Genomic DNA, 18,307 nt, shown 5'->3' with positions numbered 1-18,307 from the left:
TCATATAAAAAGCTTCTCCTGCTATTCCAGGCAACTCAGTTCCTCATAACTATAGCTTGCAAGTGCAATGCAGATGGGGACTGTCATTTCATTTCATGGGATTTTACAATAATCACGTGAAATGAGCCAATGCACTTTGCTCCCTGAGCCACCAACCGCTCCCCCTAAAAACATAGCTCACACATGTCAAACATGTGCCTGTGTGTGTCCTTGGGTCAGGGGCCGAAGAAAGGCATAGCCGAAGCTGAAAGGAGCACGTCCTGCAGGGCCTTTACAGCACAGTAACATGAGGCGTGCACCAACCTATCCTGCTCATACCATACTAAATGCAGAGTTTCTTTGCATCAAAAATAAGGAATAAAAAAGAAATAAGAATAACAAGAAAAAGTTATAAGACTCTCAGAAATCATTAGGTCTCAAAATAGCTGACACTATTGATAAATTACATGTGAAGAAGTTAACCCACAATTAGTCAAAATGCTGAGGCCAATGTGGAGGTCATTTGCTGCCGCCGCCTCTGCATGCGTGCAGGCTGTAATGTGTGCATGTGAGTGTGTGTGGTGGGGGGATGGGGTACCAGAGGAATTAGGTAATATTGACATGGTTGTTTCTACCCCATCCTCCCAACAACACAAAGATCAATGTACCAGATCAATAGAAGTCATTGACAATAACTGAACTTCTCATGTGATCAGTGAAGGAGAAAATTCACAATTTTTCACTCGCATGTGTCCCAACATGTCCATTCATCATGTTGAAGGTTTGTAATCATGCAAATAAGATCACACACGAATGCACTCATGCAGAAATTCATGTATACGCACACACACACACACACACACACACACACACACACACACACACACACACACAGCAGGGAAAATAGGCTCTTCTGTGACACTGCATGATTGGTCACTTTTTCCCCTCTTCTCTCTCCCTTCCTGCTGAAATAGTTTGAACAAAAGAGAGAAGGGAGAGAGGAGGGGAAGGGGTGGGGGTTGCTGGGTTGGGGGAAGGGATGTGTATGCGCTGCTCTGTTGTCACCAGGCGGCGGAGAGCCGGAGGGGGGAGGGCGCAGGGAGCTGGAGGGCGAGCGAGGGAGTGTAGGAGAAAAGGATAGGGTCCCTGAAGAGAGAGCGAGCTACGCTCCACACATACACACACACACAGCCGCAATCACGTTTGCATCGGCTCCCCCTGTTGTTGTATTTACTTTGTGGAACAGTGGATTACTTTTCTGCGTTGAAGCATCACCCGTGCGCATGCAGGTATGCTCAGGTTAGTAACTACTGACTCAGTTGTTGGAAAAGATGCTTTAATTCAATCAGTAATGTCAATAATCTTGCTGTTTCTTGCACATTTTTTGCTCATACTGGTATTAGTCTTGTTTTTTTTGTTTTTTTTCCATTCTTGTGCTACATGTCTTCTCTTGCCTGAATGCATTTTGCTTAATTAGTGGTTATTCTTTGAGTGTGGCGTTCTCGTAATTTGATCTACATGTCAACTCTTCTCTCTGCGCTCAGTCTTAATTTTCTTTCCAAATGTAAGCGGTGTTAGACAGGAGGGTGTCCTCTTTCAGGACAGGGTGCAAAGTTCTCTTTATGTTCTAGTTAATAGCTTTTGTGCTGAACCACAACACACGACCTGCTGTAAATAGATGGAAATTGTTGGGTTTTTTTTTTTTCCTTTTAGAGAGTGAAGCTAATAATGTGTGTGACCTTATAATACACATGTAGTAAATACAAACAAGTAAGCATACTGTAATTCCTCCTGCACAGATTGCTGCACTAAAACTGAACAGCAACTTTCAGAATAGACAGATGATTGTGTCTGCTGGCCTGTTTACACTCTTCAGGTGGCAGCATGTCAAAGTGGTGTTGAGGTGTGAGATGAGCCATGGAGCTATACAGGAGGCAAGTCACTAGCCAAGCCAGCAGTCATCCAGTCTACAGCAGAAGCAGCAGTCACCCAGGAAGGCTCCGGAGCATGCAGCTGGGCCCTCACTGACACCAAGTGGACCTGGTCCTTTCCGCTTCACCTGGGGCCAGGACTGCAGAATGCTCAGTCCTGTCACCCCTTACAGTAAGTGTGACATTTTAGCATGTGTGCTCTGCACTGTGTGAATACCACGTCCTTGAGTCAGCTTGGGTTATGTCGGTTTTCCTGTACACATTCTTCTTCTGGCTCCTTTTTTTGTCCATCTCCTGTGGATGTGCAGAGGGAAGTGTGCTGCTGGGAGGGAGGGAGGTTCTATGAGAAGTCATGTTGAGAAGGCAGTTATGCTAATGGTTTTAACAGTCGAGTCTCCAGGATTTGGTTTGAGGAATGTTGCAGAAAGTCTTCAGCTGTTTTTTTCTTTTGTTTTAATCTGTTTTGTTTTGGTTTTTTTTGTCACCTCACCATGTAAACACACTGCAGCTGAATCTCTACTGTTTGCATTGCTGCAACACTATCAACATATTGTGTTTACATCTGAGGATTCTGTTAAAGAAGAGCTTAGTGTTGGTGATGCTTACTGACAGATCTACAAGCACACTAGGTTGTATTAATTTTTTAAAGTCTTAAAGAATTGCTTTGATGCAAAAATCTTCTTTTGTCCAGTTTATTATCAACATAAACATTATGATTTGCATGTTCATCATTAGCATGATTTACATCATAAAGTTAAGATTACAACTGATAATTCAAACCATCACACTGTGAAAAAAAATCTCTTTTTTGGTGAAATGCACATGCAAATGAAAGTATCCTATCCAGTCTTTTTGATATTCCTATATTGACTGACTTAAGTTATTGATTAGGCCAAGCTTTAACAGGATTACAACACTAACCTGATTGGAATAATGCAATGGGGATTTCCTTCCATGTGCATTGCATTCTAAAGCAGTAAAATATCCTGAAGCCTTTTTTTTCCCCCTGAAATCTTTTCAGAGAGAATGAATGAGCTGTTTGAGCAGATACAAGTTTTGGTAACGTGCAAGCGCCACATTCCTTCCTTAAAGTGACTCACAGAATCATGTTAGATTTCCTCCGACTTGGTCAAACACACTCATAAGTTTGCATTTATTTCCTTTTCCAACAACTTTGAATGAAACTGCACATATTGACATTTTTCTGACCGTTCTCTTAATGCATTTAAGTCAACATGTAAACACAATCACCTGCACCTCATTAAGAAGATCTGTACACAATAATGACGGTGCGACGCAGCAAGAGTGATGAGCCCCTTTAGCACTTTTTAGTTGGCAGTTACCAGGGTGAAGCGATTCTGTGAATGAAAGCCAGCTCGTTAGTAACCTGGTGTCAACAACCTCTCATTAGCTGTGAATAGTGGGCCACATAAACATCACTCTCTGCTTCCACACACATATGTATTAGTCCTCCACAGTGATCATGAAGGCTTGCGGAGCAAATTGCAGCACACCTTAGATCCTCATTAGTGGTCACGGTAAAGATGTTTGCATCTGAAACGGCAAGCAGAGTGAAGGACAGATGGAGAAGACGTGAGGAGGGACTGGTCAGCTGCAGGCTGATATATGAGTGGACACAATAAGCGAAGAGTGGGCCAGGCCGGCTTCTGCCACATGTGAGTGTGTGAGCTAAAGGGGTGGGGGAGGGTAAAACTGACCACACAGGCTGGAGCACACAGTCTTGTCTTTACTACACAACACAAGAGAAGGGAAAGAGAAGGAGGCTCAAGGACAGAAGTGTAGGACAAATCCATTGTGGAAGGAAATTACATTTTTGAGAAAGTGAGGGGTACCAAGATTTCAGCTAGTAACCGATGAGGGGTCAAACTGTGTGACTGGTTAACCGTGGAGGTCTTTCTGAGTTCAGATTTAACCCTTAGCCTGCCTGTTGGTAAGATGTAAAAGCTGAATCTGATGTGTTACAGTATTTGCTTGGCAGACATCAGTGTGGTCTGTTAAAATGTTTAGAACAGGAGAAGAAGGGGGAAGGGGAAGTAAAAGGGAGAGGGAGGGGCCTCTCCTTCACACAGACTTTATGTTTTAGGCAGCGGTCACTGCTTACATAACAAAATAAACCCCATTTACAGTGTAAGCAAAGAAGACCTAAGCTATCTGGGTGATGTGTGTGTGTGTGTGTGTGTGTAGTTAATTGTCGTTTTTAATAATATACTTAATCATTTATATTTCCTTTATAGATTAATTCATTTTTCAATAATCAGAAATGACCAAACACTGTGCAAACAGCTGATTTAGCAACACTGTAACCATGCATGCTCTCGCTTGGTCTGCTTCCTCCTTGCTTTCCTTGAGACTGCTGAGTGTGTGGAGAGGATATGCATTTTGTAAATAGATCTCAGGTTAGATTCTTGACATTCCAACAGCTTGACTCATCCGATAGATGACCAAGAGTTCCTCTGCCTGTTGGCCAAGAAAATAAAAATACTTTGCTGGCACTTGGGTGGGTGTGAAGGTGTTTATTTCTGATTATCTGTGTGTCTTCAGGGAATCTCTTTGTTTATTATGAGTGTAGGAAAAGCTCTAACAGAGATCCTTTAGTGACAGAAGGCTGATTTTTGTTTTCACTCCCAAACCAAACCACCAGCCTTTTTTGATGCTTCACAACCCCCAAATCCCATCCTAGTCAGCCCCTTCCCCCACATGCACTCCCATCTTATTAACCCCTAATTACTCATACTGACCACGCAGTGGACCAAGAGTCATACTAGCCTCCACTGATACACAAGAAGCATGAACATCTTGCATATTCTTGCATTCTTAGGAGGGAATTTCGTGTAGTTTGACAATAAAATATCAAAATATTTAAGCGGTAGTAATGCTCAGATGTACATTGAAGCACTAAGACTTAAGTGGAGGCTGTGGAGGGCTGGAAAGCGATCAGGAATGTCTGTCTTTGCTTTGAGCTGAGAAAAGTGCTGTTTACTGGCACTTTTTAGGTTTTATTCACTTTTGTGCCTTTTGCTGTTTGGATCACGTACCATCCATGCATAAGCTGCATGGATACCTTGGATGTTGGAGCTGGGACTGATGTCATGATCAAATATGCTCCACTGAAGATGCAAGTTGAAAAGGCAATATGATTCACTCACTGTCCATGTTAAGCATTAGCAATGCAAGTACATGAACAATGTTTTTTCTGATGGTGTTTGACTGTGCATCTGAATTAATGAGACATATGGAGGAAATGCTGATTAAAGCTGTAATGCAGAAACCATCAGCACTGTCTAAGCCCATGGCAGTCATGTTACATCATAAAGTTAAGCTGGTGGGGTTTTTTTATTTTATGAACCAAAAATCTGACGGTAGGATGGTCCGCATGATTGATTCTTCTTTCATTTTTCAAATGAATGCACCTAAACATGAGTGGCTACAGAAAAGCATACCCATGAGGTGGGCAATTTTTAGAAAATGAAACCCTGTTCCACCAGCATGCTCAGTAAGATGTGGGATGGCATGTATTTATTTATTTATTATTCATTAATTTAGCTAAATCTGGAAAGGGTGCCAAAACATCCTCCCATTTGGGTCCTAATTTCACCACTCTGACCCCAAAAGGCCTTGAGTCAACACTACAGGTTTTATTCAGCGCAAACAACAAAGTGGGCATGGCACCAGGTTCAAATATACATTGTACTTTATTCGTTGTTTAACGACACATGCCAACAAATAATAATACAAACTGCTAAATATCAGTCATTCTCATTTCTGTGTCGAATTCTAGTTTGGCATAATTCAAGACAGAGCTGGTGCCATGATGACATAGCATAATGCCATGAAGACTTAATGCTTTTACATAGCTGACACTATTGCTGTCTACCAGGCAAAGGTTGTGGAAATGCAAAAGTAATCAGGATTTATCTAACAAAACCACACCAAACCATCCCGGACCGACCCAGGTTTGCTGGTGGGAACGGGGCTCTAGTTTGATCACGAAGCAATTTTCAATGCAGGGCTGCATGAACTGAAGAAAAGCATGTTAAAGCCATCTGCAGAGTCGAAGCAGAAATATAGTTCTGAAAGTAAATTCATGACAGAGCAGTTTCTCAAGTTCTCAGAATTGTTGTTATACGAGTTATCCTACTGGGATGTTAGCGTTTCCTAGCCTGCTTAATTTGGTATTTTTTGCCTGAACGCATCTGACTGGCCATTTCAACAGAAATGAGATATTTCTAAATATTTGATGGTTTTTAGGCTTTTGGTTGCATTTTGTATTTCATAAAACAATAGAAATTGAGAAAACAGTCTCACAATAAGCGGCTTTGTCAGGAATGTTGACCTTTAAGGCCCTTTTTACACCATGACACAAAGGTTTTGTTGCATTCTGACCTCTCGCTTACATGGCAACAGAGTTTGGGTGGATAAAAACACAAAGATTAATAAACGGAGCACAGAATGAAATTTTCTCGCCACGCAGTGGCCAGTGAAGATGTATATGTTACAGGCTCCAGATAACTAGTGGTTGGCACTGTGCAAAGTTTTACTGCCCACTAGAGGCCTGCATTCACACTACATCGTTTCTGGTCCTATTTGCGTTTTCCCCTGCACGGCGAAGGCTTTCATTCCACTGTTGTGTAAATGCATTTTTGTCAAATACACAAAGGAAAAACATTTGCATGTAAATATTGTTATGTAAACAGAGCCTAAGAGTAAACAGTGGAGCTGTGGGCTGTGAATGCGGACACAAAGCTTGTCACCGGTGTAAACATCTGAGCACAACAGCATTCAGCTAAATGTTGAAAGTACAAGACCTCTCAAAGTTGCTGTGTGCCTGTGTGCCTGTGTGCCTGACTGCAGTGCCTTTCTGAGAAGTGCTATCAAACAGAAAAGGGGATGCTTTTTAATATTTCTTTGAAACTCAGACACTTAAGGAGTCACACATAAAACATACAAACATACCATCACATGCTCCCACCACCATCAGATCTGTTACACATCACCTCAGGGTGTCATGGCATGCATCTCATGTGATTCAGAACATTGAAGTCATTTTATCACTGAAGGCATTCAGTCTAAAGATTGATCAATTATCAAAAGTAGCAAATAAATGTGTTGTTCTGTTTGTTTGTAATTTGTGAGGGGTATTTTGTGCCATACAGGCTGCTAAAACAGAAAATGATCTTCGGTATGTTGATTTTTTTTTGTTTCAGTATCTATTGCCCTCTCTTTAACAATCCAGTGCTCCATTATGAGGCAAATGTCTGATCTTAAATGTGTTCTTTGCATTTTGACAGCGTTAATTCTTCAACTTTCACACTAACATAAAGACCAGAGAAAAATGTTTCTGTGTTTTTTTGTTTGTTTTGGACAAGAATAAACAGAATAAATGTTTTTTGAGATGTTAAAAAGAAGAAGTTTTTAATGATTTAACAACTGTGACATGGTTGAAATTTGAAACAGTAGAGCCATCTCTACCAACTGGTTTAGGTATGGAAAATGGCTCAGGCAGGTTTATTTCCTCAATTATTTAAAGAAATTCATCAAAGTCAGTGCAAATTTACCTCTACCAAATAGTGGACCAGGACCATAAAGGATTAAAAGCGGAAAAGTTGTTCCAGTGCAGAACCAACTCTTTGCTGGTTTAGCACGTAAATCTGCTAAACTGCCACTGTGGCATCCAGTCATCCCAGTTTAAAAGAGAACAATTAAAAACCAAGCTTCAACAGGGATGTAAAGTGGATACAGCAGAGTAAGCCTATCAGTTTTTTTTCTTCCATTTCACCAGGGAGCTGTTGTGAAAGCCACCTAGTTTACAATGTTGTGTAGCGTTTACAATCACTCTTTAGAACATATTTATTAATGAGGTTTTATGTTTTAATATTATGAGTTGCTACCATAAACCAGTCTTTGCACAAATGTGTATACGAGCTGATCACTATTTATAAATGTCCATCTGCACTGCAAGTGGCACGGAAAATGAGACAACCACTGTGTTCAGCTGGGAAAACAATCTGTCAACGTACTCCAATCTTCTGCAGAAATCTAAAATAGTCTTGGAGGGTCAAACAATATATACATATACATATGCCCACATTAAAGGGTAGTCATTCACTATGACACATTGATGTTACATGTCATGGTGAAAAATGTTGTCTTTTTTTAACTTTATTTGTGTTGTGTATTATCATTTTTTGCACCCCCCCCCCCCCCCCCCCCCCCTCAAGCTTTACTGCAGTCATTTGGTGTGGGGCTGAATGCTGATTCTACCTTTTCCCACTCAAGACAATAACCAGAAGTTGGTGGGTGTCAGTAGGGTTTTTTACTTGTATAAAAGGAGCTTTAGTGAAAGTAAATAGGAATTCAAATGCAAAGCAAATACTATCTTGTTGGAAAAGCCAGTGATAGAGGAAGTAGTTGTTTCGTGTTAGTGTTGGGAGTATTTTTGGTACATACAGTTCTTTGCAAAAATAAAGACCCAACCCATGAAAAAATGTTACAATAAGTCCAATATGTTGGTCTTTATTAGTCCCTTTAACAAAGTGTAAAATGTAAAAAAGTACCAAAATGTTTTAGAGCCATTTTCTATTTATTACTATATGATATTTCAAAGTTTTTTATCGTGTACTCCTCTGCTTTCTGGTATCCAAAAGTCACACTGTGTCCCACATGATTTTAAGCAAAGTTTGTATGACAAAGTCTCAGAAACTATACGTATCTTATATGTCATGCTGGAATCTTATGGGTTAAAACAGCTAGTCAAGGTTTGAAGCAGGAAAACAACGTAGCAGCTTGTTAGGGGTTCATTAAACATTGTATTGTGTAGAAATTCTTGTCCCAACCTAGATCCCTTTGTGTGTTAATATAATTTTCTCTGTGTGCTTTCCAGTAACTAATCAGACTCGGAACAAAGAGGAAACACTGGTCAACAGTATTGAGGGCAGCTGCCACACTACAAAGCTGGCTTAGTGTTCTTCTTTGTTGTTTGATAAGCCAAGCATTTCCAAGAAGGGAAGTTTGTTTCCAAGCTCCAAGTAAGAATTTTAGAGTTATGGGATATTTGTTCGTCCATTCAAACATAAAAAAAAAACACTCCACAAAATCCTCTCATAAAGGAGGCCTGATGCTACAGCAAACAGTTTCTCTTTTCTTGTGAAATCATAGCTAAGACTAAAGAAAATAGTTTGGTTTAGATTAAACATAATAAATAAAGTAGAAATTTAACTTGAGAACAAATTCTAGCATCAGTGCACAAAGTATTTTTACATGTATACACTTGTATTTTACATTTATTTCCAGCTTGTATATTTTTACATAGTATCTGCTAGAAAATAGTCATTTTGTTCTACTGCTAAACCGTTATTAATGTTTTTATCAATTATTACATCATGTAGGAAACAACTTACTGCAAAGTCAGGGACAGAGTTCATTTTATCCCTGATGCTGACTATCAGATTGCTTCCAGCTCCTGTGCATTCATTGGCCATGTGTGCGCCAATCCATCATTAGTCTGGTTTCCTTCCGTAGTCCTTGACCCATCCGGACCTTCTGTTCACTCTTCCACCTTCTGATCTCTGTGTAAACCCTTCATTTATACAGATTTTTTCACTCCTTTGCTGAATTATAGAAGGATTCCATACACAGTGAGATTACAGTGCTAAAGTATGTTTTTATACTTACTGACCAGTAAGTATCAGTCTGGTGATTCTTAATATGTGTCTCGTTTCAGTGCACGCCTGATTACTGTCGCAGAGCTGTTGCAGTTTCAGAATTTGCTTGGCAGACATCAGAGCATGTCAGAATGAGATGTCTTTAGAGTACCGATAGTCTCATCTGACAACCATGGTGAAAAAGCCTGAATGCCTTCTTTTATCTGAAAAGTGAATTAAATGCATTGACAACGAGGGAAAAGATTTTATAGAACACTATTCATGGCTGTAGTGTTCATATAAAACATTTTTATCAAAGGATGTTTTGCCTTTTATGTGTTATTTTCATGTTGTTTTGTTTAAACTGTTAGCTTCACTCACTTTGCAGAGCTATATAACAAGACCTAAGTTTTGCGTTTAGTTTAAACATGCTCAACTTTGTGAAGTCATTCGTGGCAATATCTAGAGGATATGGGAACCTAATTGACAAGCTTTATTTGTATTTGATGTTCACTCATTTTTTTCTTTTTCTTTTCAAGACACACCAACACACAGGGGTCTCTTTACACATTCAACTTAATGCTACAATTCCCTTTAAAAGTGTTTTAAAGATTGAAACCACAAGAACATTTTTTTTTAATGAAAAAACAGGATTAGCCTCCTGTCAAAGCCTATTGGACCATTTAGTCAAATAATTAATCAATAATAGAGTGAAGTAAAAACTGATTAAAGCAATATAGCACAGCAAAATTGTTTCTGGATAATGTATAACCTTTTCCATCAACAAATGGCAACAAAACTATAAGCATGAATCACAACAGAATGTAGTTAAAGCTCACCGACTGGCCCTCATGGCATTTTTCATATACTGCTTGTCAATCTCTTTGGGTTGCCCCCAGCAACTACATGTACACACTACTTTGAAAATAAAAACTGTAAGTTGACCTTCAGACCATACGGTAAGATTTAGAGGTTGAGTAGTGTCCAAATGTAAACATGGCACAGGAAATACGTAGATGTGTGTGTGTGTGTGTGTGTGTCTGTTATTTAGATGTGTGAGCACCTGCTCCACATGAAGGATAGGAAAACACATCTGGAAAGGTTATATACAGAAGTTTATTGAGATTACTCGACCTTTCTTTTTTCTCTCTTTCACACCTCCCGAGGCCCCGTTTGCCATTGATCTGGGTTTAGTTTCGTTCGCATGTTCAATTGGCATGACTGCAAGATGTCCACGACCTAGAATGCAATGCACCTTCATGTTCGCAGATGATGCTAGACTTCTTCAGAAACTGCAGCAGGAAATTTTGAAAGCACCAAGTCGACTCATATTTATCTTTACCAGTAGGTTATTATTATCATTATAGGTAAATGAATGGGTCATTGTGCGAAACTCAACAACACACAGTTTCATCTATTTCATTTGAATTAAGTGTGCTGGAGCAGGGAAGCATCTAAAACCTGCAGACAGTGGTCTTAAAAGACCAGAGTTTTGAGAACTTTTCACTAGAAGAACATCATTTATAAACAAACTCAGTTTTAACTTTAGTTATTTTTAAAACATTTTTTCTGAGCAAACGGACTTGGATTTGTAGACATTCCTACTTGCAGACCTGCTTGCATGCTTTTCTTTCCAACTCTTCCTTGTTTTAAGCAAAATGAAAACTCTTAACTTTGACTTTTTTTACTCTGCGGACCTTTCTCGTGCACTGACTAAATATGCAAGCTAGTTTTTAGTCAGTTTATACATGATGTTGTTGTTTCCCCATCGACTTGTCCGTCTGAAGGGGTTGAACAGCAAATCATCGCACAGTTGAATTGGTCCATGTTTTACGCCAGGAGCCTTTGCCACCATAGGGGAGCAGGACTCAAACTGCAGGCATCTCAACAACCTGAGCCACTGCCACCCCCAACAAGTCAATTTTGGGGGTGGGGGTGTACATATAACAACAACTAAAACTTAATTTCAGAGTACCAGTGTAATATATCATAGGGCTGCTAAACGTGCTCCATCCTCCATTCCTTAGTAAGATATTTTCATTCTGAAATATTTTGATAAAAGGTTGATGTGAAAAATATTTTCTTTCTGTGTTTGAAATTAAACCAAAAGTCAGAAATTGCAATTTGGTTTTTGATTGTTATTTTTTGTTTATTTGTTTTTGATAAATAGCTCCTAAAACAATGTTCAGTGACGATTTGGGAGGTTTTAAAGAATTTTCTGTCATCTTTATTATATAATAACGTATGACACATCATTTACAGTGTATAATTCTAAGTTTGTCTTAAAAATTTGTGCTTATCAGTTCATACATCTTTCACCCACCTTATTCTGACTTTGCCACTTGTCATTAGATAAACACATAAATACTTATGCCAAAGGACTCCTTTTGTTTGTGTATCTTACTTGCACTAGGATTTGGACAGGGAACAGAGGGAGCAGAGTACATACAGCATATCCACCTGTATCTCAGTACCACCATATCCATCCCACTTCATAGCATACAGTTAGAATTTTTCTTGTAGACTTGAAGCTAGTGTTGCTCTATCTAAGCCAGACCTATAAGACGTTGAGAGGCCTTCTGTCATCTAAGTGTTCACTTATTCTGCAAGAATGTGAGGTTGTCTGATGAATGCCTAAAGCCTGTTACATACTCCACGAGACGCAAGAACTGAGTTCTTGTTCTCGAGGCTGCAAGAACAAGAAAAAACGTCTTGTTCGTCAGGTCCATACATACTACACGAGAAGCACGTCTGCAGCGAGGAGGGATCACTGCGGGGGGCGATGTCTGCTTTTATGCGCGATTAACCTGGTTGTTACCTCCGCCGAGGAGGTTGTTTTCCCCGGCGTCTTTTTGCTTAAGATAACTTAAAAGGTTACGGATGGATTTTTATAAATATATTGAGTTGTTGCAAATTTAAAAATGAAGAACTGATTAAATTTTGGTGGTGATCCGGATCACCGTTTGGATCCATGAATGTTTTAAAAGGATTCTTAAACATTGTGCTTGGTGGAGGTTTCCGCTCTCCGAGTTTCTAGTTTCATATTTAACAAGCAGCTTCGTCCGCGGCAGGGCGGGTCGTGCACACGGCTGGGTCCGAGTGTTTTATTGCCACATGTAAAAATGTTCGTACTTTCTCACCACCTCGATAAGCTGTTTTATCAAAACAATCCGTTTTGCCGGCAACAGTAAAAACGCGGCAGCAGCAGTTCCGCTTCATGCTTTCTCCGTGTTAACGACGCCCACCTCACATGTTCGACCAATCACACGCTACTTCTCGCAGCCCCGCAAGAAAAAGGTTCTGCCAGCCCGGTGTGTCAAGAACTGTCCTCAAACACATCCGCGAGAACAAAATGACGTAATTTTCTTCTCGGAGCCTCGAGAACAAGAAAAAAGTTCTCGCTTCTCGTGGAGTATGTAACAGGCTTAAGTATTTTGACTGTTTTGAGAAATGTTCACAGCCGGTTGCTTAGGGGGCCTAAGCTGCTGGGCTCCTGTGGCTGTAGGCGGTCCTTCCAGAATGGACAGACTTGCAATAAACTATTAATATCAATGTTACACCTGAACTATGAAAAAATGCTATGAAAGTCCATTGTTAATATAATGTTTGTATTTGTCCCTTTGATAAAATTGAAAAGAAATGGCTTAGTAATAATTTAACATTTATTACCATGTGATATGTCAAAATAAAAAGTTATCTTCTTGTATCTATTAGGGGGAAGAGGACAAGTATCAGATTGTATTCAACAGGATTTTGATCTAATGTTTAACTACAAGATGATGCAAAATGTCTCAGAAATTTCTGTCTCGAGCCAAACTGAATGCGCATCAGTGGGAATATAAAACTTTACTATATTTGTCAAAATTCCCTTGAGCATAGGGATTTCTCAGATCCAGGGTGGAGCTTGTGCTGCTCGAGAGCACTGCGATCCCTGGATTGGATGAGAGGGATTATTGGGCTGAGGGATCATTTGATTTAGGGATCAACATGCGGTCCGTTTAGAGGCCCATCTGGTGGTCTTTGTGAACATGTGACTCCACCTGCTACAGTCCACATACGTTCAAACTAGACTTCAGAGTAAGCAAGTGTGTGTGTGCATGGTGGTGATAAATAACTGCCAAGCTGTACCACTTCACATATTCATATAGTTGCTTTTTTACAGGCCATAGTATTAATTGAGGTCTTGAATAAGACTTAACGTACTTGTTGATCATTCTCCAAACAATTCATTTGGGTCATTTTCACATCACCATCCTGGTAATATGTTGTCCTTTTTCTAGCTTTTAATAAATAGATATGCTTTATGAGTTATGGGAACTAAAACTGGCATTTAAAGAAAGTATCACTCAAAATGTTTTGGGCAATTTTTAATTGTTCTTATGAATAATTCATGATGTAAACAAGTTCTAACTATCAACTATCTGACAAAAAAAAAAATCACTTCAGGTTTGTTTTTTTAATAAAAAAAAAACTAAAATTAATTATTTTGGCGGCAGCTGTAGCTCAGGAGGAAGAGCTTTCCTGAGCTACAACTGAATTGATCCCCCAACTTTCAACTGGAAAGTTGGGGGATCAAGTGCCCTAGGACACTTTGGCCTGTTAGGGGAAGCCTGGAATTGATCCCCCAACTTTCAACTGGAAAGGCCTGTTAGGGGAAGCCTGGAATTGATCCCCCAACTTTCAACTGGAAAGTTGGGGGATCAATTCCAGGCTTCCCCTAACAGGCCAAAGTGTCCTAGGGCAAGACACTAAACCCCAAGCTGCCCCCCCGATGTGCCTATCGGGGTATGAATGTGTTGGATGAGTGTGCATGTGAATGGGTGAATGTGACAAGTAGTGTAAAGAGCTTTGAGTGGTCTGCATGACTAGAAAAGCGCTATAGAAGTACAAGTCCATTTATTGATCTGTTTAACAGCTAAACACATCCAATGCTGGAGACGTACAAAAAAAAGGATATAAAATCGTAATCGTAAAATCGTATATAATCATGTGTTCCACTCCCTAAGCAACTTGTGAAATCTTGCAGAAGCATCCTCTATCCAGTGCTGTTGCAGAAAGCCCTTTTGGCTGAGGCTTGGGGTCAGGACAGTTTAATAATACTCAGCAATGCCTGGAATGTCAGCCTAATGCCAGTTCAAAAAGACGAGCCCTCAGCCGCTAAACCACAGGATTACTCCGTGTAAATCTGCATTTCAAATGGCACAAGTCTGATAAAAATGTGACTTTTTTGCCCCAATCAATTATTTTACTAGTAATGGTCATAGAAGTGGGTGTCTCTCCCCTGCACAATTTGAAGAAAAACTAGTTTGATCTCTCTCCCCAGTGATCCCACCCTCTTTCCCTTGTCCAGCAGACCCCGGAGGTTTGGGCCGAATTAGATCACACGCTTGGTGGGGGTGGCTTTTTGGACTAAGAGACTGACAGAGAGACAACAATGGCTCCTATTTGAGAGAAGCAAAAGCAAAGGGTAGCGCGCAGGCTGATGGAGGCTTATCGCCGTGGAGACCAAGCTGGAGGCTATGTTAGTGGCTTCTCATGAAGATTAGAACAGTTGTCTTGTGCGTGGATGAGACTGCATGCATGAGCTAAACATCAACACTAAAAATGAGTCGGTTTTTTAAGGTTATTACAAAAACATGATCAGAATTTAACTTTTTTTTTTTTTTTTTTTTTTTTTAAATCCAAAGATTTAAATAAATAGAGGAAAAAAATGTGGAAGAGCAACTGTAACTTTTACGCGTAGACCATAATCTTGTGATTTAACGCATTTGGGTTTTGTTTCAGGTCTGTTGAAGATGCACTGGTCTCCGGAGCACGCTGCCCCTCTATCTCAGTGGCCTGAGCAGCACCTAGATGTCACGTCTACCACCTCGCCACCATCTGCCCACAAACCCGACCCCCACACTACTGCAGCTCGCCGCAGCTACGGCCCTGCAGGTTATCCATGGGCCAGTGATGACATATCTGCCCTAACAGCTTCTTCTCTGCTCAAACGCTATGCTGAGAAGTATTCAGGCCTGGACTTATCCTATGAGCGCCCTGCTACAGGGACCTACTCAGAGACTGGAACTTTTCTGAAAACTGAATCTGAGCCCTGGGCATTGGGTCAGGGAATGGAATGCTACCCTGGATTGGAGGCACTGACTGGCACGAAGGTGGGGTCTCCTTCTGTGGGAATCCCTGCCACAGGAAGTGTAACAGTTGTGACCAGTAACTTGGCTTCAGAGCCTGGGTATAGTGGTGCTGGCTCCTGCAACACCCCATCTTCTCAGGAATACCCTCCTGCCTACAACAGCACCTATCTGTCCTCAGGATACTACCCTCAGCCCAGTGCAGCACTTCCACCTGCCCCTCTGCACTCCTTGCAGGCCACACCGACTCTAGTGCCCAGCTACAGTGCCAGCACTCCTGTCTACAACTACCCACCTGGATGCTACCCTCAAACAAGCCTGTCTTCTGGATACAACCACCCCAGTGCCTCCTACCTGCCCTCTGGAATTAGTGCTCCCACTCCCCTGGCCCCTAGACCTACTATGGTGGGAGGCAGTTACAGCTACCCATCTCACAACCTTGGAGGGAGCTCTGATGCAGGGGTGCCACTGAAACGCAAGGCCTTTGAGATGACAGAAGAAGGGCAAGAGGGCGCAGAAGTGGAGGGAACACGCTACAGAAAATACGGGAATGGTCATGGAAACAGTCACAGTAAGGGCAACGGTAACGGGCACGGCAATGGTTATGATATTAGCGGCTCAGCTTCAGACCAGCAGGCGTACAAACCTGGAAAGCCCCTGATGTCACCCCCATATGTCGGGCCAGGGGACTACAGCCCGCAATCAGGCCTAGCAGGCGAGAGTGTGTCAGGGGAGCACAACTTTCCTCAACAGCAGAGAATGTCTATGAAGATACCTGCATCCCATACACAAGCTGAGGACCCCACTGGTGGGCGCTGATAACCCCCATTGGCATTTGAGAGGATTCCCTTGCTCCTTAAAACCAACTGGTGTTCTTAAGCTAGATAGATGTGCAGGAATAAAATCGAATTGTTTGATGTTAAGTGTAATATCTCTGGCAAACACAAGAGGGCACAAGACTTTTTATTTCTTGTGTACATTTAACATATTCGTCACACATATTTTCCAAAGATTCACAGGGGCGTTTCTGCCTCAAAGGCTGAGGTAAGTCTTCAGAGTGAGTTGGAGGCATTCTCTTCATAGATATCACTAAGACATCCTAAATGTATGAGTGTCTGTTTCTCTCAGGATCCTATTTATTCCCGTTCTACTGCTGTGGCAGCGGCACTGCAGTTACTGTTTTACAAGTTGGTGTAATTATTTGTGGCCGTTATGTACGTAGGAAGGCCTGTGACTGCAATATGTTTAAAAAAAAAAATCATTACTGACCAAAAAGTAAAGAGAGCAATAAGTGAAATGGTGAGACTGCCATGTTTCTTCAGCACAATCACTGCTTCACAGCTAACCGCGAGGCTCAGAGCATCATTTGGCCTTGAGATTTGAATGTTTTACTTTTTCTCAGCCTCTCTTTTTCTCACTCTTTACCTATATCTCAGAGCCCAGCCTTCTCTGCTAAACCGCTGAATAACTTTTGGTTTTGTCCACTTCATGCATACCAAGCTGCTAAGATTATGGGAAAGTGTACATGAAGCTGCCCTTTACCTTGAAATTCTTTTCATGTTGATGTAAAGCAAGAGTAGGGTAAGATTTTATCTTCATGTTTCAATTGCAATGAAATGTTTAACTTTTTCTCAAAAGTTCAGGAGGGATCTGGCAACTTGCCCAGCTTATGCCTTAGTCTGTAACGTTTAAAATGCCGCAAAGATGAAAGAATATGAACATCAATAACCAAATACTCAGAAATATCTGTAACTACTGTTAAAACTCACTCAGATTTAATGCATAAAGGCTTTTTGTAAGTGCAGCTTGAATGCACAGCCCAGGTTTCATTGGAAGATAAATGCTTGCGAGTGAGTGCCTGTAACAGATTTTGCTCAGCATTATTTTCTTTATGATGATTTGCCTGCCTATCTGCCACAATTAACTTTTTTTTTTATATATGCATTCTCGTTACTTTTGCCTCTCAGAAGGATGTTTTATCGTTGTGTTATTGAATACTCAGGAAAAATATTGTTACCTCAGAATGATATAATAAGAATGTATGACCTTAGGGTGTTGGTAGAGAGCTTTTAGGAGCAGGATGAAAATAAATGGAGCCATGTCTGAAACTTCAGGAAAACCAAAAACTTACACGACTTTCAATAGCATAAAATAAACACACAAAGATCAACAACGTGCAAAAAATATCCGCTTGGCTTCTTTGCTCTCGGCAATTTGAAGTTTTTGTACCAAAGCCCGAAATGTTGAATGTAATTCAGATTTTTTTTGTTTTTTTTTTTGTTTAAAGGAAAATACATGCCATAATTAACATAAAGGATGTTTTTAGATATATGAAACCTATTTTCTTCATGTGTAGATGTAATTCTCTTATAGGTTTTGGTGGAAAAATGAACGGCATGTTAAGTGTTAGTGTAGTGTTTTTTTTTTTTTTTTGTGGGGTGGGGTGGGGTGGGGTGGGGGCGTGGTTTTGCAGACAAACTGTCAAAACGAAGCACTCCTGATCAAAACATTTCGATGTATCAAGATATACATATAATGCAGTATATAATCTGTAACTGGAATGTGTATTAGATGTCTTAATAAAGTAACCCATTTTAATACAAGT

The 18,307-nt window shown here is 40.6% G+C and overlaps 1 protein-coding gene across 1 annotated transcript; it reads left to right on the top strand.

Annotated features, from left to right (window-relative positions):
* The first annotated feature begins 1,159 nt into the window (after positions 1–1,159).
* On the top strand, positions 1,160–18,080 carry LOC306757473 (fidgetin-like protein 2). The gene is made up of 3 exons (XM_079242527.1): positions 1,160–1,278; positions 1,856–2,082; positions 15,356–18,080. The coding sequence occupies exons 2-3, from the start codon at positions 2,058–2,060 to the stop codon at positions 16,519–16,521; spliced, it is 1,191 nt and encodes a 396-aa protein (XP_079098653.1). The 5' UTR covers positions 1,160–1,278; positions 1,856–2,057; the 3' UTR covers positions 16,522–18,080.
* The last annotated feature ends 227 nt before the right edge of the window (positions 18,081–18,307 follow it).

The sequence above is a fragment of the Telmatherina bonti genome, assembly GCF_933228915.1.
Source record: "Telmatherina bonti genome assembly, chromosome: 6".
Classification (NCBI taxonomy): domain Eukaryota; kingdom Metazoa; phylum Chordata; class Actinopteri; order Atheriniformes; family Telmatherinidae; genus Telmatherina; species Telmatherina bonti.
The sequence above is the reverse complement of the archived record's forward strand: the minus strand, read 5'-3'. Positions and strand labels throughout refer to the sequence as shown.

Coding starts and splice junctions, on each gene's coding strand:
- LOC306757473 (XM_079242527.1), top strand. CDS start 2,058: ATGCTCAGTCCTGTCACCCCTTACA. Junction 2,083..15,355: donor CAGTCCTGTCACCCCTTACA/GTAAGTGTGACA, acceptor GTTTTGTTTCAG/GTCTGTTGAAGATGCACTGG.